The following is a 22935-nucleotide window of genomic DNA, read 5'->3' as shown; positions in this document are numbered from 1 at the left end:
GAAGCGCACGAAATTCAGTGCGTTGATTCACTTCACTTCAAGAAAGCCCCCAACTTCCTGTTGCTATTCAAGCTCAACACATCAACCCGAGGCTGGCGCAAGAAGGCTAATCACTACGTTGAGGTTGGTGATTTCGGTAGCCGTGAGGATAAGATCGACAAATTGCTGCACAAGATGGCTTAAAGAAATTGTTGTTTTGTATTTAAGGCGACAATATAATTTGGCACATCTTCAAAAGACGCCCAAGCAAAAAAAAAAAAAAGAAAATTAAAAAATTCCTGAAGTTGCCTTTTCACGGGTCGATTTCTGTCGACTGGAAAATTTACTTAAGATATCGACTAGCCAAAACGCTTACATAAAGGCAGCTTAAATAACGATCAAATTAATCATCCCCTTTGAGATGGGACATACCAATAACCATTTCATAATTTCGAAAATTATTCCATTTATATTTGTTCTTGCATTTTCCACACCACTTGTGAGGATGCTTTTACGCGCGTTACCGATTTTTTTTTTTTAATGTGCTCGGTTCCCCAGGAGGCCTATTTTCACCTTTACAACTTAACTTAAACAGAATTAAAACTAAAGCATGCAATATATAAAGAAAATTAAAAGTTGTCTTACATCTAGTAAACTTACAAAATTGCACATTAAATTCATTTTTCTTTATAAAATAGAATTAAATATCACAATTCCGTTGAAGTGTATACATATGTACATATTTACAAAATGTGGTCTGTTTGCACCCACAGTAAGTTCCCATGAAGCCTAGCCTAAATTCAGAACTGAAAAAAAAACGAACAAATGGGGTCGGAAACTACTAGCCCTAAAAGCATAATGTGGAAAATGTTTGAAGAGCTGCGAAATTGTATTGCAATAATAAAAATAACAGTGCATAAATTGGAAAAATGGCTTTTGTTTTGCTTTATAATTTTTGGGAATATTGGTTCAGATGGAATTTTTTTATTTGTTTGGTTTTTCAGCTCGTTAATGATGCACCCAGGGTTCCATTTACTGTCTATGAAAATATGTCATGAATCGTTCCAAAATTAGCTCCGAGCAACTAAAAGTTGGTTAAGCTTAAATGAAATAGTTTTTTATTATTCCTGGTATTTAGTAAAAATCATTCATCTCAATACTAATATATGAAATGAAAGTAAATAAAAATCTACGAATACATTTCATGAATAGTTTGTCATAGTTATTATTAAATACAGACATAACTTGGTCGGGCGTTGGTGCTGACGTATATAGAATTAATGAGTTAGAGAGAGATAAATATACAAGCTCAAGCGCTAATTTAGGTATACTTGTATACCTGTTACTCGTCTGGCATATACTCCAACTGCGAAAATAATGACAATTATAATCTATTTAGATGCATATTATAGGTAAATATTATATCGTCGCCTGGATAAAAGATTATAACAAGTTACTTTCGGTAACTCACAATTGAAGTTTGGAATGCAATTTCTCAGGAACGAGACTACAGATTTTCTCCAAAGTGTCGGAGAATGCTATGTACTAGTTCATGAAATTCTTAAATTGTTTTATTTTTTTAGTTTAGTGTCAACCATTTATGAGTTTAATAAATTTTTGTCGAATACGATATTTGTCAAAAAATTTGCAGTCAGTTTCAATGATATACACCAAAATGTGATAACAATTTTTATAAATTAACGATACTTTTTACTAATCAGCCTAATCGTGAGTTTCGCCCGAACCAAATTTCGCCAACAGTTTTTTCATCCACCTGTAGTGAATACACGCAAACGAAAAGTAAAAAGTGACCCGGTTCTAGAAAATGAAACTCATGATAAAGCTGAATATGTCGGAAACTAAAGAAGAACAGATAACTCTATTTGAAAGATTTTGATTAGTTTAGTACGACAGCAATACTAACGCAATTTGTACCAAATAACCGAAAACATTTTAGTCAATTACTCGGAAACTAAAGAAGATATCCAAAAACCACACATTGTCAAAATGACGCTTCCGGCAATTTTCCATCCAAGCGACGATATTTGAATGTTACTCGCATATTTTCGAGCCTGTATGTAAATTTTCGGGAGAAAGGTTAAAAAGTATATTCATCTGCTGAAAAGATATTTTCGCAGATTCACAATTTATTTAAAATAAATCTATCAGCCCTATCTCCAATTCCATGTGAATAAATCTCTCCAGTGCTTAAATAATTTTCACCACAATAAATAGCTGCACAACACCCTAATTGCCGAAAAAGCGTTGCTTGCAACACTAGTCCTTTATGGGGACCAAACTTGGTGAAAAAATAGCTAAGTTTGTTTACTGGATATACTGAGGTGTAAAGATCATTAAATTTTTGTGTAATAAATTCGAATTTGTAAGTGGCTGCTAAGAGGTCACGTTGACTTTTGATACTTTTTTCGCTAACATTTCGAGCACATCTGCATGCTACATCGGAAATAAAAGCTTTACGCGAGCTCGGGCTCAACTGGTCTCTTGCAAATTTTATTAGCTTTCATTATATTAATCAAATTGAGTGAAAAATGCAGGCCCCATTGTGAACACTAAATGCCAGTTTTGAACCACTGTCCATCAGTAGCTCAACACACAGTCTCATTAGCCGGGTTTACACGATCCCGCATGTGTGACAACATGGTGTGATAGCTATCAATGCTCGATCGTGCAAAGCTAAAACAACCGCTTGACACACAAGTTGGCTAGCTTACAAAAATTGTTGATTCCTTACAGTTATGTTCCCCTCAAATCATGTCACACATGTTGGATCGTGTAAACCCAGCTCTTCACTGAATCTTTTTAATGTGTTCGTATGCCAGCCACTGCTCTAGCGCATTCCTTAGGGGCACGGTTGCCACACACTTAGAAAAAATGCTACCAATATTTTTTAAAAAGATTACCAAAAAGTTACCAAAAGTATTAAGAGCATTTTTTCTTTTGTAATAAACGATGGGCGTTACATTTACACCTTCGAGCTTATATGAGAGTTGCCACACAACTTTTTTATTTATCTATCGATTATCTTTGTTAATAGCTTAACTTCATCATAAAATAATTAAAAAAACTTTTATTTTTATAATTTTTTCCCCATTAACGGGCGCTGTAGAAGTTAAATGTGAAAGACCTGTCCAAAACTGTTTAAAATTACTTTAAAACACATCCACCTTTTTTTTACAAGCGAAGAAACCTATTTTTATTTTCAGTACAGTTTCTAAAGTGGAACCACTTTTTTAGCTGAATAAAGATAAATTGCAAATATCTTGAAAACCTGTCTACAGGAAAAAAAACTATTCCACTTTCGGAATCAAAGCAGCAGAACAAAAATTAAAAGTCGTGATCCAGTGAAGTCATTGATTTATAGATTTTCACCCCTTTGGACCAATTCCTTGTATTTTTATTTGGTTAAATTTAAACATATTTTATGACCAATTTCTCTGTTTTTTAAAGCAATTTTAACCAGGGACCCTAACGGTTATAACTTTTATTATAAAAATCACTTCTTAATCGTTATTAACTGATTTTTTGCTCAAAACATAACGGTTATTTTTTGAGCTTTATTTTTTACTCAGAAAATAATCGTTATGTTTTGAGTTTTATTTTTTGCTCGGAAAATAATCGTTAGGTTTTAAGTTTTATTTTTTGCTCGGAAAATAATAAAGTTTTGTCATTGTTATTGTGGCTTATTAACATTTTTATTTTTAATATTTTTATTGAGCTTTGTACCACGATTGTTTATTATGAAAAATTTAGAAAGCAACAAAGTCTAAGCGGTAGAAGTTAGATGATCTCCGAAATAGCCGCTATACTTCTACCGCTTAGACTTTGTTGCTTTCTCAATTTTTCCTAATAAACAATCGTGGTACAAAGCTCAATAAAAATATTAATAATAAAGTTTTATTTTTTGCTCGGAAAGTAATGGTTACGTTTTTTGCTCGGTTACGTTTTAAGTTTTATTTTTTGATCGGAAAATAATCGTTATTTCTTGAGTTTTATTTTTTGCTCAGAAAATAAAAATTAATTTTTACGTATGCGTATGCGCGCTTGTGAATATACAGGGAGCGGCTGCATTGAACTTTTAACGCCACTGTTGGTGGGTAATGAAAATACAGAGAGCAAGATACAAGGGCAGAAACAAAAATAAGGACAACGACAAAACCACAGCCACCGTATTGAAGGATGAATGATAAAGATGAAGTACAGGACAAAGTTAAAGATAAATAAAAAGACAAGGATAAAGATAATGATGAAGATGAAGATGAACATGAAGATGAAGATGAACATGAAGATGAAGATGAACATGAACATGAATACGAGGCGTTGTAGAGGCTTCTAAATTTGAAAGACCGCAGGCTACACTATGATCCTAGCTGCTCATGGCAGATGTGTATAGTCATAAATCTATCAACAAAAACAAATTCATTCAATAAGAAATTAGCTGTGTGTATTAGGCTGGGTAGAATTTATGTGGGGGTAAATAAAAGCCATTTGTAATAGTAATATTATGTTGTCTTAAATTTAACCCAATTGTTACTGGCAACGAAATATTAATTTAAAATTTATCTTTAGCCCGCGCAATTGATTCAAAGTGTAGGAATTTCGAAAAGGGAACTTTGGCTCGCAATATCTATGGAATGCGTTAATTGTTATAAATAGGGCGATATATCAAATTAAAGGTTATAAAATTTAATATCTCACGTTCATATATCATTTTTTAATAAGACTACAAGTTTTTAAGATATTAAGATAAAACTTACAAAAACGATTTTTCCCTTATGAATTTTCAATTCTTCACTACTTCAGCAACCAAATGAAAAATATAAATAAGAAACGAGATTTATTTCAAACGTTTTCATGTTTTCGGATGTTTATATAATATGGAAAGGACCATAGATTTAGTCACGCCGATTTTGTGTGTTTTCAAAATCCTGCCGAACGAAGTCAAACATGTATTGTCCAAGATTAGGAGTCGTTACTGATTTATTTACTGTTACTGATTTATGATACTAATATTATGAAAATCGTTTACATTATAAAAAAATTATTTAATTAATTAAAGAAATGTTGAACCAAAATTTTTGTTAACTTCCTATATTTGCAATTGTATTATATGCATAAATGTAAACTAGTTAGTGTTTCTAGAAGTTGTACCTGCTCATTGTTTTCATACTCATTTACATAAACAAAATTTTTCCACGAGGATGGAAAATAATAGCTTTTCTATTAGAGCTACCGAAATTGTTCCTAAATTTGCAAAAATTGGCAAACTATATAGCTAATATTAAAAAAAGATTAGAATATTTGAAACCAGCGACCTAAATACACCCCAGAAATATGAATGCTGTTCTTTGCATCTTTTGACCAAAGACCAGTGCAATTATCAACAAAGCAATTACAATTGGTTGAAAAACGTATAAGTTTGAGATTAACGATAAGCTAAGGAGCTGCGAGAAATGATATTTTACTTTATCTTTAGCGCTAACGGATTCATTATCTAATAATATGCACCAAACCTTTTTGCTGAACCTAGAATTTTTAACAAGAATTTGTCTTATTCGACTAGTATGCTGTGTGTCACTGTTAAACACTGTATCACAAATAAAATAAAAGACTAATATTTTGCAGGCTTGTTGACTTCATCACCAAGGGATTTGATAAAAATTAGATTTTCGACCCGCCCTAGTGTGTATGTAACTCTGCCGCAGATATTGTATGATATTCAAAAATATTTGAATGTATTTAAGCATTTTGTCTGAAAGTTACCAAATGAGATCGGAAGTTACCAAATTACCAAAGAGAATAAAAGTTACCAATTTTGGTAACATTGTACCAAACTGGCAACCGTGCTTTGGGGTGGCTCACAAACATGAATATTTTCCGCTCTCAAAACAAATAGCGCTTGCTTAAACAAACATTTGGTAACTATGACTACACTACTACATTTGTTGATGAGAGAAAGCCTATATCGTTGGCTTAGTGTGGAAACGTGCTAAGTCCATGTTTTTTTAATTTTTCAGGAGAGAATAATATTTTAATATTATTATATCAATATTTTCCTAATCTGTAAATGCAGTTTTCTTCCTTAGTTCGTCCTGTTTAGTACCAATAATCGGCCAATTTCAAAATAAAGCTGTTGTTTTTTTATAGGCTATTTTGGGACTTACTACATTTTCTCTTTATGATTTTGTTCTTTTAATGTGGACTTTGCACATTTTCTATCAACCTGTTTTTCATTATTTTTTTTTTTTATGTTAAAGCCTATATGGGCAAATCTAAAAAACAGGTAACCCTTGAGTTATTTAGCTTTATTTTCATCGTTGTAAACTATATTAAGCTGGTTGTTTTGGATATAACTCATAGACGTATACTTGAGGCATCAAAAAAATTTAATCAATTTGTTGCATGACTTTTGAGTTATAGGTGTTTTAATTAAAAAATAATATTAAAATCAAGTTAATTTTTTATGTAATTTTTAAGAGGTGAAAAATCAATTATGTCATAACTTTTTAAGCACACCCTGTACTGGTTTGAAATTTGATTTGCTATTAGTACTTATGCGTACACTTCATATGTGGTTGGTAACTAAGGTGTGCTTTAAAAAATAACTAAATGCCAAGTAACTCAAAGTGTGTAACAACTACTTTTCATAATTTTCAGAATTTTCCGTTTATCGCGTATAGTTTTTGAAGCATTTCATTTTAAAAACCTTTTAAGTATGTACTACGAATGATTTGATACCTTAGCAAGAGGTGTGGTCTCAGAATATACCGACTTTTAAAGATAAAATATTCTTCGATCTTGAGCGTAATTCTTATTTCAAAAACATACTAATTCCAGGCATATTTGAAAAATATGTCAAACCGATCTAAATCACTTTGTAACTACTAGTCCGTATAACTTTACATATACCTGTAAAATTTTTCAAACAAAATTTCACTAGAAGTGTGTAAAAGCCTGATTTAATACTTTTAACGATGATAGCTCTTGTAGCGAGAATATTTCGAGCGAGGTATCAAATCAACTTTTTTCGACAAAGGTTCTGATAGTTGCTCTTACTTTATTGGAACCTTCTGTATTCAATTTCGTCCCCAGTTTTGCCAGATTTGCTCCACTTTTCGAGATAGCGGCACTTAAAACTTTGCTTAAATTTGAACTATTTTATAAATAACTAAGTGCTTCAAAAGTTAGACGATGAATAAATATTTAGATCGCTGAAATAGAAAACAAAAAAGTTTGGTTCAAATAGCGCTGTGCAAGTTGTGAATTTGAGCAAAGATTTAGAATGTTGAACACACTTAATTGGGTCGTTATAAATTCAATGGCATCCCTCGTTTTACCAGATTGCCTCCGGTTTTCGAGACAACGGTGCTTGAAAATTTTATTAAAATTTAACTATTTTTTAAATAACTTCCCCAGTTTTGAAGTCATTTTCCTGAAATTTTGCACATGACTGTTTTTTATATTACCTTAACTATTCCTTAAAATTATCGAAATAGGTTCACCTTAACATATAGCTCCCATAAAATTTACTCAGATATGTGTTTTGAGTGCTATATGTTAAAGTGAACCTATTTCAATGATTTTCTCTCGGTAGAAAGGTATTTTCCCACTATTTTTATTTATGTGCAAAAAAGTCATTCGTGTCCCATTTTTTTTAAGTACCAACAAATCTTAATTCAACTTTGAATGATGACCTTTTTCTTTCATCCTTTGAATGAGCTTATTAGCAAAGAAATAAAAAGGGTGAGAAAATACCTTTCCAATGATAGGTTCAGTTATTCAAGTTTTTCTTAAGCCAATCTGTGAAAAAAGTTAAAAGATAGCATCAAAAATCTCATTATTACGATTCCGTTCAATTTTTTTTTTATATTATTTTTTAAATATTTTTATGTAAATTTTTTAAGCTTCAACCGTTGTGTCATTTGAGGGTCTTTTTTCAGAAAACATCATTAAGAAACTATTTTTATTCATAAAAAACTCTACTTTTGGAGGTATTTTCATATCGATCCAGCTGGCTAAAATTTTTAATTTTTTCCAACATATTTTGGTGGGCGTCTTAAAATATAATAGATTTTATAATTCCAACGGAAAAAGAGTACCGATTTTTTTTGGTATGGGGAGTGATGCAGTCTAACGTTTCCTGGTCGGGTGGGAAGCTTCGAGCTTTGTACAAATTTGTATCGCTCATCACTAATTGCTGGTCGATTGTCCTAGTAAACATTTATGTATTAATTATTAATTCATTTATTACTTTGTATACTTTGATTAACATATAAAATATATCTTTCTCAATTTACTTTAAACAGACAATATAAAAATTCTACAGAAAAATGGGAAATAGGATGGAAATGCTTGAAGATAGTAAATTATATAATTCAAAAATATGAGCCAAAAGTTAATGATTTTGTAGAACAGGAAGATGAAAGTCCGCCTTTGGGATATTATATAATGCTGCAATTGCAAAAGAAGTCTCATTTATTGAATCTTATTCTTTTAATAATCGACGACGCATGTCAGCATCTTGATGAATATGAACGCTTTAATGAGAGAGAAGTGCTTGAAGAATGTTCTCTTCTTAGTCTTACAATAATAGAAGAAGGCTTAATCAAACAGACGGAATTTTTAAATTTACATATTACCGCAAATAGCCCAGGTATACTTTTTGGCCTAAACAAAATGCTTTTAGATGTTAATCCTAGAAGCCAACGGCCGGATCATCTCTTAAACATAACGAAATTTGTAATGTACTGTAGCTGGCTACCTAAACACTCGCTTGCTGCTGTCAATATACTCAATATGGTGTCGAGAATGCCGAATATATCAAGCCAAATATTGGACGTTTTTATTTCCAACGGACATATATATGATGAAATTCGTCAAGGTTTTGTTGATTGCTTAGATATGGAAACAAATTCAATAACAAATACTACGCGGTGGACGTCAAATAACTTCCACTCTTCCTATAAAATTCACATTAAAATCAAAACTGTAATCATCGATTTGCTCAGAAATTGCATATTACAACCATATCCAAATATCGGGCTATACCTTCTGGGATTTGAATATGCAAACGACGCTGGGGAAAAACAAAAACTCAATATTACCGATGCAACTAATCACTGTCTACGAGCGCTCACAGCTTTGTTAGACTTTCATTTAGAGGTATGAAATTTTATCTACTGCATGAATAAATTAAAATAAGTGTTAAATATATATATTAATGTTTTATTTTAATAGACAATGAAAATTTCTAACGCTTATGATGCAGATCTTGAGCAAATCATCAAAAGCTCCTATTTTCTTTTATATTTGTTGTGCTCAAATACTCGTACGTCAGAAGGAATGCTGCGGTATTTACGTTCTTCGAATGATTTCGTTTGTCGACACTTAAAAGAACTTCCCTTTAAAAATATGCACTATTCAAATATTCTTTACCAGACAAGTTACTTATTGGAATGCACCGCAATTGAGTTAAAACTAGCAAGCTCCTACTGTCAAATAAGTAGAGTCCAACAAATCTGCGAAATATTAGTGGGAACTGCTACTAATAAGACTGAAGACCAGAGGTCCATTAATTCAACGTTGTTTTTTTCCCATTCATCACCACTTTTAATGGAGCATTTCATCAAATCAAAAGCGGAAAATATACCAAACTTTCTGCTTAGTAACATTTTGGACTGGTTGATGTTTGAGTCAAGTGATGTAAATAATCCTAAATGGGATTTTTTCGATATATCTTTATCCAAGCAAATATTCGATGAATGTGAATCAAGCACCGATGAAGGGCTTTTATTAATTAACTTACCAAAACTACACAAAATATTGCATGATGAGTTATGCAACGTGCAAGGCACTGTAGTAAGTGGACAAAGAAAACTTATATTGCAAGAAATTGAATCCATATTAATGTATGCACTTAAAATAAATGAAATGAGGAATAAAAACAGAGGAACAATAAAATTAGTGGATGCCTGGGCCCAGGTAATTAAATGCAAATATCCTCTTTGACATACAGATAATTATAAATGTTACATATATAGGTCACCGAGATTTTGTTCATTCAGGTTTTCGAAAGTACTTTGCCGTATTCTATAAAACAGGAACTCCTATTTGAAATATTACAAAAACTTCTCAACAAAGCTGTTTCTATTCCCTCAGCTTTAGAGGTAACAATATTAATATCTGAAGCAGTTTTCATACTAATTGTCTGCCTGAGGCAATGTTTTTCACAGAAACCCAACGATCCAGGTAAGTTAGACAGATTTACTAAAATATCTATATATATAAAAATTAAATGTTTTCTGTATGACGACGATGCCTGACCAAACGGCTGAACCGATTTCAATTTTGTAAAAAGTACTGTTTTGGACCTTCTGTGTGGATGGTTTTACGATAAAAAAAATGCAAAACTTTTTGTTGTTGTTGTCACAATTTCACAATTCCATAGAGTTTTCTGCATGATAAAAACATAACAAGGTAAAACCATTGAGAGGCAGTCTGACGTTTGCCAACAATATAATTTTAAAATCAAAACTCAAACTCACACACACATTCTCATTTTCAATCTCAAACAACAACAATTGTGAACAATTTAATTTTTTTATTTTCAATTTTATATGATTTTAAAATGTTGGCAAACGTCAGAACAAAATCATGGCCGACGAATTGAGAGAATGAATTTACCTTGTAATGTTTTTATCATGGTTTTCTGTATACTGTATATCACTAAACTACTAAACGGCTGGACCGATTTGGTTCATATTTGCAACATATCGCACACCGTCTTCAAAATAGTCACAACTCAAAATTTGCAATTTTTGAGATTATGCGCTAAAAATGTTCTCTGAGCTTTTATTTACCTTTCAGCAAAAGCTGGATCAAGTTTTTGTTATAATTTGATAAAAAAAAACTAAAGTAAAGTCGCCCTTGCTCATATGATTATCATGTGCTAAGAAATAGTTTTTCGCATTTTCTTACAAACGTATTATTTTGAGTTGTGACTCTTTTGAAGACGGTGTGCGATATATCAGTATAATAATAAAAATAAATAAATATTTCTACCAAATATTTGCTCGCTAGGTGGCGCTGGGGTCAGGATATTCCTAAAAATTTCATTTACTTTCCGATTTGGCTCATATTTAGAACACAATTTAGCCAATTGAAAAGAGATATTTGGACTAAAAACTTACACGATAGGTGGCCCTGTGGCCGCAGATTACATATATTTACAAAATTACGGAGCAATATTACAGAGTATGTGGAAAAGTTTATTTATTTTTTATTTTGAATAACGTCTGGTCCGGCTATTTGGTTTACTATACAGGTATGTAGAGTTATGAATTTAACCAATACATCAGGGTTTAGTTGAAAGATTCGCCTTTGACCAATCTGTTTTGCACATTTCCCAGTACTGCAAAGCTTTAGACTGCCATTCACCTGGGAGTGGCCAGAAGTGATTCGTGTGCTTCAAAGCGCAACGTCCGGATATTTATATCCATGAATCCTCGACTCGCACCACTATATTGATGCAGCCAATATACAACCCCACCTCGGTGCAGCAAAAAATGTGCGCCCAACAATGTAAGGCGAGCTCAACGACGAAAAGCTGCAATCAAAACAGACGGCCAATGGATTCGCCACTCGACTCTCACACCTCCTGTGAGAGAGCACCCTTCAACAAACCGACATACGCGAGCAGTGCAACCACATTTCCCGCTCATTACTAGTACGATGAGGAGTGTCAAGAAGCTGCAGAAAAATAAAAAAAAATAAAAATAAGTTTAATATACCTCGCTTTTAAAAATGGACAAAAATTAAAAAATAATTTTTCTCATTCCCATAGCATTTGGTTTGATAACTTGCTTTTGAAATTTTAGCAAAAATCATTGTAAACCATTTATGAGATTGAAAACGAAAAACGTGGAGCGCATGCAATACAAAGCATTAGATTTAAGTGACAATAGTCAAACTACATAACATAGACCTAAAATTTCTACAGAGAAAGTACAAATTTGAGATCGATATTCAGATATTTATATATATATTAGATTTAATATTAGATTAGTCTTTTCTGTATAAAATTTTGCAATAGATATTAAAATAATTCAGCTTGCAGTCAAAAGAGAACAGAAGACTATGCAAGCAAAATGTTTTGTGCTCACGTTGAATGTATACATACATACATATGTAACATATGCATATAGCAGGAATTAATTTCATTTAAAGAAATGGAGTGTCGTCCATTTCCGCTCTAGCGTATGTAGTGCATATTTTTAGGCGCAATATTTAACTTCTTCTGGCGGGGCGACATCTAGGGTCTTCTAGTTGTATGTCTTTGATACGATACGAGGTTGATATCGAGACTAGGTTGATATCTAGACTTTGCTATATTTATAGTATAAATGGTGGTCTGGACAAACAACATTGGAAGTTGATAAACCGTTGTAAAAACGTGCCGCCTAGACGAAGCTGAGTCCCCAGTCGATGACGAGGTCGATATCCCAGCGCCTGACTATGAAGAGGTACGAATAGCGATTATGCTGATGAAAAGTAACAAAGCTGCTGGAGCTGACGACCTGTCAGCCGAGCTATTCAATTACGATGGCAAGGAGCTAATAAGGTGCATGCCCGACGACTGGAATTGCGCTCTGCCCAATCCACAAGAAAGGCGACCCCGCCATGTGTACTAACTACCTCGGGATCAGCCTTCTAGGCATAGGTTACAAGGTCTTATCGAGTGTATTGTGTGAAAGACTGAGTCCTACCCTCAATGAACTGATTGAGCCTTATCAGTATCACTTTAGGCCTGGCGAATCCACCATAGACCAGGTATCCACAATACGCCAAATCTTGGATTGACACTCACCACACCTCTTTCGACAGGAACACTGAATCCTACCTTCAACGAACTGATTGAGCCTTATCAGTGTGACTTTAGACCTGGAAAATCCACCATAGACCAGGTATCCACAATACACCAAATCTTGGTAAAGACCCGCGAGAAAAGGATTGACACTCACCACACCGCTTTCGACCGCAATAAAAGGAGTTGCCTATACGCCGCTATGTCTGAATTTGGCATCCCCTCAAAACTCCTACGGCTGTGTAAAATGACGTTGAGCAATACCACCCTCCATCAGAATTGGGAAAGACCTCTCCGAGTCGTTCGCCTTCAAACAGGGTTTCACACAGGTCGACTCCCTTTCAATTGAGTTCTTTAATCTGAAGATTGTGAGAGCTGCAGAACTGAACAATCGCTGGCTTATGCCGGTTAAATCGACAATTTTTTTTTTCCAAGTTGGACAAGGAAGCAAAGCGAATGGGTCTGGTGGTAAACGAGGACAAGACGAAGTATCTCCTGTCTCATACAAACAATCAGCACATTCGCGCCTTGGCACCCACGTCACTGTTGACAGTTATAATTTCGAGAAAGTAGAGAATTTCGTTTACTTCTGAACCGATAATAACGTCAGCATCAGTCACCGACTAGCAGTCAATGCGATCGGTCACGCTTGTTTAACAGCTTATCAATTTTTCTATCATCTATTCACTTTCTCACACTCATCGCGCACCAGTGCATTGTGTTTTTGTTTTTTTTTTTCTGCTACTTCTATACACCTAGTGCGTCGCAAACACACGTGCTTGACTAAACCATTCATGTGAGATGGCCCCCGGGCCCCAAAACCAAAACCAAAAAACCATCAAACATTACGGAAGAATTCCCAGAATTGCCCGTAACAAAAAAAGATTGCCCCAAGTTTCTTGTGATAAAATCTAAAGATGTAAGCAAACCACTAAGTAACTACTCTATTTTTGCGGTGCATAAATCACTTCTCGCTATAAGCAAAGAAATCAACAAAATTACTCCTCTACGAGATGGCGGCTTATTGCTGTTGGTCAAAAATAAAGAAGTGGAAAAAAAGTTTATTGGCACCCAATCTCTTCCCGGCCTATGTCAGGTTACATGTGAACTCCACCCCAATTTAAATTGTGTTAAAGGAACGGTATACGCGCCATTCCTAATTCAAGTTCTAGAGGACGAGATTATTGAAGAACTCAAGCAATACAACGTCACTGCCGTCCACAAATTCACGCGCATAACTGAAGGAGTCGTCAAGCCAACAGGAGTTGTATTACTATCATTCGACACTTATTTTTTGCCCGAAAAAATTGACATAGCCTGGGAAATGTGCACTGTGCGACCATATTTCCCAAATCCGATGCGATGCAAATCGTGTCAGAAGCTTGGCCATACAATGAAAATATGCAAAAACGCACCCGCCTGCGCGACGTGCAACCTACCTCCACACCAACCAGAAAACTGCATCAGAACGTCATGTGCAAACTGTTTTGGTGAGCATGCAGCCTCGTCCAACTCATGCCCCAAATATCAACAGGCTAAAGACATTCTAAAAATAAAAACTGAAAAGAAATGCTCTATGCGCGATGCCCTAAAACTACACAAAATACAAAATCCAACGACTGTCACTAATTCCTTTTCATTCGCCCAAAAAACTAAAATACAAGACAATACCACAGCACAAGAAAATAAAAGTAACACAAAACTTCCAAATTCCAACAACTCTACAGCAGAAACTCCCAAAACTACGCTAGATACCGTAAAAGCAACAACTAGTAAAGAGAGCATACGAAATTTTTTAATAGAACTCAACACTCAGCCAACAAATAAAACTAATCTGACGACAACAACTACTAATACAACAAAACAACATACTCTTGTTACATTGGATCAACACAACGACCACGATAGCAAGAAAACAGCGAAAACAGAAACTGCGCCAAAAGAAGCCGATCATCACATGTATATCGACACGTCTACGTCTACAACAAATATAACAAATACCACGAATAGAGCAACAAGCAGAGGGAGCCCCAGCATACTGAGACGAACACCAACAACACATTTTCAAGTAAACAACATCAACTTCTAACATGCTTTAAACATCCCAATTAACATTTATTTTGTAATTTATATAATCACTGCTTTATAATGTGTTATTAATATTATATTTACAATTGAAATGTCACTTAAAAGCATACAGTGGAATTTGAAAGGTTATAGAAACAATTACAACGAGTTAGAGCAATTGATCAAAGATCTGAATCCCCATATTATTTGCCTCCAAGAGACCCACATTCCTTTACAGGTAACTAACACGATAATCCACAATGACAGTAATAACAGATATGCGAAGCAGGGGGTCGCAATACTTATAAAACGCAATATTCCGCACAAACGCATAGATATACATACAAATATCCTAACAATAGCCATTGAGCTGCATCTTCTTACACCCTTTTCAATAATAAATGCATACATACCACCAAGTCAATCATTCTCTGACATAGCCATAAGAAATCTCCTCCTACAAACCCAGCTGCAAACACTACACTAAATGATTGGAGCCCCTTTGGGGTTCAGCCTCTTCCAATGCTAGAGGTACACAACTAGAAAATGCCATATTCGCGGAAAATCTGATTGTGCTAAACAACGTCTCCGCCACGCACTTTTCAACACACAGAACTTTCACCCATGTCGATATTACAATGGCTACAGCTCAACTAAGTCCGAAATGTTCGGAAGCGACCACTACACAATCCTGACAGAAATCCAAAATAATTTTAACGTACATAATCCGAAGAGCTCTCCAAAATTCTTGACAGACTTTGCAAAATGGGATCAATTCCAAACACACTGTTTAGAGGCAATACAAGATTGGCACTATGTAAATATTCACCAACAAGCAGCCAAAATTACCAAGATAATTATAAAAGCAGCTAACAAAACGATTCCTCAAAGCAACCCAAAGGGACACAAATCACGCTCACCAAGGTGGAGCAACGAGCTTAGTCTTAGTCTATTACGTACAAACAAACAAAAACTTTGGCAGGTTTATAAAAACTCTTGTTACATTGGCAACCTCATCGCTTATAAAAAGGCAAACGCCCTGTTTAAAAAACGCGTTAAAGAGGCAAAACGGAAATCCATATCTGAATTTACCGAAACTATTAACCCCAACTCATCGCCAAAAAAATTTGGGCAAGAATCAAGACGCTTACTGGCATTCCAACCCCACCTATTATTGCTATACGCCATAATAACTCCCTTCTCACTTCCTCCATAGAAATTGCAGATGCCTTTGCTTCTACCTGGTGTACTTACGCCGGAGACACTAACTTTTCCGAAGAATATAATACACTAAAGCAGACAATCTTGACCGAAGTTTATAACCCCACCACAGTCACAAAAGACGCTCTTTTCCTAGAAACAGAATTTTCTCAAATAGAATTAGATTTGGCTCTGCAACATGCTAAAGGGAAAACTCCGGGAAAAGACCGTATATCCTACGCCATGCTCCACAATCTACCTCTTCCTGCAAAACGTATCCTTTTATTCCTTTATAACAAAATCCTCAGCGAGGGGCATTACCCCCACACATGGCTATCGGCCACCATACTACCAATTCCTAAACCAAATAAACCTCAAGACAGCACAAGTGGGTATCACCCAATCTCACTAATCTCCTGTCTCAGCAAAATACTGGAAAAAATGGTCACGAAAAGACTAATGTGGTTTGTCACGAAAAATAATTTAATAAGTCACAACCAGTCAGCATTTAAAAAGAAACATGGAACCATCGACGCACTCCTCGACCTACAACACTTTATTGCCGATGCCCTCTCAACTAAAAACCACATTACGGTGTTAGCCGCCGACTTCGAAAAAGCGTATGATCGCATTGGCATTCATGTCGTTTTAGAGCAACTCAAAGCGTGAAAAATTGTTAAAAAGATATTTGAAGTCATAAAATCGTTTATAACTGGACGGACATTCCATGTGAATATCAACGGTCAGCTCTCAAAACCCTTCCCACTCAATAACGGGATCCCTCAAGGCTCCCCTTTATCGGTTGTCCTATTTATAATAGCCTTTGAGCAAATTAACAGAATAACATTAAACTACAAAACTAATAAATTAAATATTTATGCAGACGACGCCATTTTTTATACAAAAAATAAAGACAACATGCACAAAAAATTAATTTTTAAAGCTACTACTCGAACTCAAACAATGGGGATTAAGATCTGGAGCCAACCTTGCTTATGAGAAGTGCAAAATTTTGCACATCTATCGAAAACGGGGCTGCCCCCCCAATTGATATCAAAGCTGAGCTTTCTAACATAGAAAATGTAAAAAATTTAAAAATTTTGGGCGTTATATTTGATTCTAAATATTCTTTCAAGGACCACTGCCAGCAGTTAAGAAAAAATCTATCTACCAGGCTCAATATTATAAAATATTTATCTTCAAAAAACCTTTGTATACATACTAACACATTGATAAACATAACGAGATCACTAATGTTATCTAAAATAGATTATGGACTCCCAATTTACGGGTGGTGCGCTGACACACATATAAAACTTCTGCAAGCGCCATACCATACAGCGGTTCGACGCAGCTTAAACGCCTTCCCCACTTCACCAGTCAAATCTATGTTAGCTGAATCAGGCCTCCCCTCCATTTGTGAACGGCGTGAACTCGCTACTTGGAGACTGATCCCCAAGTTTTTTAATACTACAAATAAAACGCTATTCAACTTATTCCGCCTCGCTGCATGTCACAAACGTAAATACCACACCAAATCTACTATTCGTCGGTGCGTATCCTATTGCAAAGAACTAGAGCTTCAAATACCTCCAATGTGCAATCAAATTTGTAGGCAAGCGCCTTGGTCGCTGCCACAATCTTCTTTAACCGAGTGTTTACACTCCTACCCCAAAGCACACACCAGTAAGGAATGCTTTAAACAATTATTCTTTGAACACTTTAACAGTAGCCAGATGTCCAACTGGATCCCCATATTTACAGATGGATCAAAAACTGACCACAGTACAACGTTCGGTGTAGTGCACCAAAATGGAACACTCATAACAGCCGGTTGGCTCCCATTGCACTGTTCTATTTATACAGCAGAAGCAGTCGCGATACTACAAGCCGCAGAATTTGCATCGAAAAATAAAGGGCATTTCGTTATTTGTACAGATAGTATGTCGGTAGTCTCAGCAATTAAAAATATCTACCACGATAATCCCATTGTCAACCAAATTAGGGACAGGCTTATAAAACACCAAAAGAAACTCCAAATCCTTTGGGTTCCTGGGCATAAGGGGATTCCAGGCAACGAATTTGCCGACGAAGCGGCCAAGAACGCATACTTATCTCCCTGTCTAACGTTTAATGCATCGCCGAGCAAGGATTTGCAGAAACTAATAAATATACACCTTCGAAACATAAAAACTTCAGACTGGTCCCATTATCAGCATTTTTACTACACCAATAATCCTGATTGTACGAAAGCTCTTTACCCAGCGGAATTATCAAGGAAAGAAATTACCTACTTTACACGACTGAGGCTGGGCCACACAGTGATTACACATAGCCACCTTCTACAAGGTGAAACTCCACCTGCCTGCCCGTATTGTTCAAATCGCCTATCTGTCCAACACATCCTCGACGATTGCCCAAACCTATCGACACTGCGAGCAATGAATTTCAGTACCACTGTACCGTCAACCTTACTAAATGTAATTACACTCAGAAACGTTAAAAAAGTAGCTAAATACATCAATGACATTAATTTAAGCAGCAAAATTTAACCAACATTAATCAAATAAAATATATATTATAAGATGTATATGACAAGTTCGGAATTATCAGAACAGAATTTGTATATGGAAATGCACTTGCAAAGAAAAAAACATATGTAAAATTTAGACAAAGATACGTACAAAAGAAAGAGTTGTAAACAGTAACATCGCACCGTAGGCCCTGGTAGCTAGTGTGTTTTTTTAAGTTAGTTTAATATTTTATATTACTCTAATAAATAATAATAATAACGTCAGCATGGAAACCCAACGCAGAATCACTCTTGCCAACAAGTACTAGCTTGGACTGAATAGGCAGTTCTCGGCAGTTCTCGGCGTAAGAAAACCACAGTCTATAAGTCACTAATCATGCCCGTGCTGGTATATGGCGCAGACTATGGAACGAAGAGCTGTATGAGCTTCAAAACGACATGGACATAGTGCAGCGAATTAAAATACAGCGGCTTCACTGGCTTGACTATGTCGTTCGAATGGACACCGACGCTCCTGCTCTGGAAGTAATCTGGATTTACTTGGCATTTCCAATTGGCGTTAGTTGGCACAAAAGAGAAACGACTGGCGCGCTTTGTTGAGCACGGCCAAAATCGCTTTGGCGGTTGCAGCGCCAAATATGAAGAAGAAGAAGAAGAAGAGAATAGATCTATAACCTTATCAGTCACACCGTGCTATAGTCCCGACGAAATCCCTAACTATTTAAATCGACGAATAGTTTTATGTCAACTGTTGTGAATTTCTGATTATGTGTTTTTGTACAAATATTGAATACAATAATTTTAAGTTATAATAAACAATTTTTTAGTAAGTTATTGGTTTTGAAATTTTTCTTTTTAAATTATGTAAAATTTCGTTCTGGCTACGCCTATGTATGTATGTTTGTCCCAGGTTCCAGACTAAGCGGACGGAGAGAATCGAATGAAATTTTGACAGTGTTGCCACGACACCTGGGCAGGCATAGTTGGGTAGGTGCTTATAGTAGGCTATAAATAAATGAGTTTACAAAAGGGGGCGTGGCACATCCCATAGGCGTGGAATTTTTTATCAGCTATAGCTTCGGAACCACAAGCCCCACGAACTTGAAATTTGGTATGCAGGCATAGCTATGGTAGGTGCTTATAGTAGGCTTTAAATAAATGGGTTTGTAAAAGGGGCGTGGCACATCCCATAGTCGTGAAAATTTTTATCAGCTATAACTTCGGAACCATAAGCCCACGAACTTAAAATTCGGTATGCCGTTATAGCTATGGTAGGTGCTTTTAAAAAGACATATATAAATGAGTTTGTAAAAGCAGGCGTGGCACATCCCATAGGCGTGTAAATTTTTATCAGCTATAACTTCAAAACCATAAGTCACATAAACTTAAAATTCGTTATGCGGACATATCTATGGTAGGTACTTATAGTAAAGTATTGAGTTTGTAAAAAGGGGCGTGGCACATCCCATAGGCGTGGAAATATTTATCAGCTGTAACTTCGGAACCATAAGCCCCACGAACTTAAAATTGTGTATGCAGGTATAATTATGGTAGGTGCTTATAAAAAGACATATATAAATGAGTTTTTAAAAGGAGGCGTGGCACATCCCATGGACGTGAAAATTTTTATCAGGTATAACTTCGAAACCATAACTCACATGAACTTTAAATTTGATATACAGACATATCTACGGTAGGTGCTTATAGTAAGGTATATATGAAGGAGTTTGTGAAGGGAGGCGGGGCACATCCCGTAACTGTGGAATTTTTTATCAGCTGTAACTTCGACACCATAAGTCACGTGAAATTTAAATTTAGTATGCATTTAGTATACTAATATTATAAATGTGAAAGTGTGTATGTGTGGATGTTTGGAAAATCATCACGCGGAAACGACTGAGCATGGAATTTTGTACGCAGATAGCTTATGGGCCAGATTGGTTAATAGGCTATTTTTTTAGAGTTGCCACATGCTAAAAAAGTTTAATTTATTAAATATGCGAAACCGACTGTTAAAAAAGTTTAATTAAATTAATACGCGGAAACGACTGAATGGTTTGCATGAAATTTTGCAAGCAGATAGCTTATGACCTACAGTGGAAAATAGGCTAATTTTTTGGAAGAGTTGCCACCTGTTAAAAAAGTTTAATTAAATTAATACGCGGAAACGACTTCAACGGATTTGCATGAAATTTTGCACACAGATAGCTTATAGGGGTATTCACGATCCGGGGCATACTGTCTAGCATGGTGCATAGATAGCATGATTGGCTAATTTTGTTGTTTTTTGAACACGTGAAACAACAACAATCATGCTATTTATGCTATCTATGCAACATGCTAGACAATATGCACCGGATCGTGAATACCCCTTATGACCTAGGTTGGAAAGTAGGCTACTTTTTTTAAGAGATGCCACCTGTTAGAAATGTTTAATTTAAATAATACGCGGAAAGGAGTGAACTGATTTGCATGGAAGTTTTCACACAGATAGCTCATGAGCTAGATTGAAAAATAGGCTACTTTTTTAAGAGTTACCACCTGTTAAAAAAGTTTAAATTAATACACGGAAAAGTCTGAACGGATTTGCATGAAATTTTACAAGCAAATAGCTTATGACTTACAGTGGGAAATAGGCTAATTTTTTGGAAGTGTTGCCACCTGTTAAAAAAGTTTAATTAAATTAATACGCGGAAACGACAACAGATTTGCATAAAATTTCGCACAGATATAGCATATGACCTATGTTGGAAAATAGGCTACTATTTTAAGAGTTGTTACCTATTAGAAAAGTTTAATTAAATTAATACGCGGAAATGACGGAGCTGATGTGCATGAAAGCTTGCACACAGATAGCTTATGACCTTGGTTGGAAAAAAGGTTACTTTTTTAAGAATTGCCACCTGTTTGAAAATTAAATTTTGCTCACAGATGGTTTATGACCTGGATTAAAAAATAGGCTCCTCTTAACCGGTTTCCCGATCAGATTGAAATTTGGTACACTTACTACGGATTTCGCAAGGATGGTCTTAGACGGAAAGTAAGTCCGATAACTCAAGGCCCCTCCCATACAAATTAGAATTTTCATATTACATACATATCTCTGGAAGTATTGGTGGGAGAGTACTGGAACTTGGTATAGTGATATGTATGTGAAATCAATGTTGGCATTAATCGATTTTTGTTTTAATATATTAGTTAATTCCATTAAATTCAATCTGATTACAGTTAATCATGATTAATTTTAATCTGTGATGAGAAATTAAATCATCTCTTCATTCCATACTTTATTACACCAAAATGCAACCTTGCTTTGTACACCACTCCAACCCTTGTATACATATTTTATCATAAGTTCATCAGCCTTTGTTACTGTAACTTCGCACAAGTTCTACAATAAAAATAAATACAGCCATTGGAAAATTAGAAATAACCACGTTATTATTCAATATTTTGGTCCTTTGCTCCGAATTTGGAACCACCGACTTGCAAAGTGTAAAGTGAACGCATTTTGGAGTTTTACATTTAAAACGTTTATTCACGGCGTCCATATGTAAGTTTTTTCATTTACACTCGTGCGAGTAGCATTACTAGATATACATACATACGTTAGCAATGTCTCTGACAGCGTTGAAAAATCAACGGGGCAGATACAGGGCCTCAATAACGAGCGCATTTAATTTTTCAAATTAAATAAATGACGCAACGCCTTCGGCAGAGTTGGAAGTGAGAATTTCCAATTTGAATGAAGCATGGAAACAATTGAATTTGATTGAAAATCAAATAAGCGGATTTGAAGAGAGTACTGAAGATGAAAATGCTGTGTCATCGTTCACACAGTATGAAGAGAAGAACATACAAGCTCTCGCCCGTATAACAACACATCTGCGTGAGAAGCAAGAAACAGCGAGTAGGCAGTAAACGCCGCAAACAGTGAACAAGTTACAATTAAGGTTGCAAAATCTAGTGTTGCAACATATTGACGTAGTGTTACCGAAAATGACAGTACCGACATTTTCGGGCGAATACAGCGCGTGGAAGACATTCAGCGATATATTCAAAGGCGCGGTAGACTCTAAAGCCAGTTTGTCAAATACGCAGAAATTTTACTATTTATCATGGGCGGTGAAGCTGCAGTTTTAGTAAAGAACATACCAGTTACGAATGAAACTTATACTGAGGCATGGAATAAACTTCAGCAACGGTACGACAGGCCACATTTGGTAGCAAGATAGTTCATCAAAGGTTTATTGAAACTGCCAACCACAACAACAAC

At 35.3% G+C, this 22935-nt stretch overlaps 1 protein-coding gene across 1 annotated transcript in view; it reads left to right on the top strand.

The window, feature by feature from the left end:
• The window catches only part of LOC118733338 (nuclear pore complex protein Nup205-like), a gene marked incomplete at its 5' end in the record, with an annotated part of 211718 nt that extends 196770 nt beyond the window's left edge, over positions 1–14948 (top strand). Inside the window, 4 exon segments of the mRNA XM_036462696.1 lie at positions 8304–9159; positions 9235–9978; positions 10038–10249; positions 13841–14948. Coding sequence (XP_036318589.1) covers positions 8304–9159; positions 9235–9978; positions 10038–10249; positions 13841–14948 — 2920 coding nt within the window.
• Between the last annotated feature and the right edge of the window lie 7987 nt (positions 14949–22935).

This window comes from Rhagoletis pomonella, unplaced genomic scaffold (genome assembly GCF_013731165.1).
Source record: "Rhagoletis pomonella isolate Grant_MI unplaced genomic scaffold, Rhpom_1.0 Rhpom_scaffold_00001, whole genome shotgun sequence".
NCBI classification, from domain to species: Eukaryota; Metazoa; Arthropoda; class Insecta; order Diptera; family Tephritidae; genus Rhagoletis; species Rhagoletis pomonella.
The sequence above is the reverse complement of the archived record's forward strand: the minus strand, read 5'-3'. Positions and strand labels throughout refer to the sequence as shown.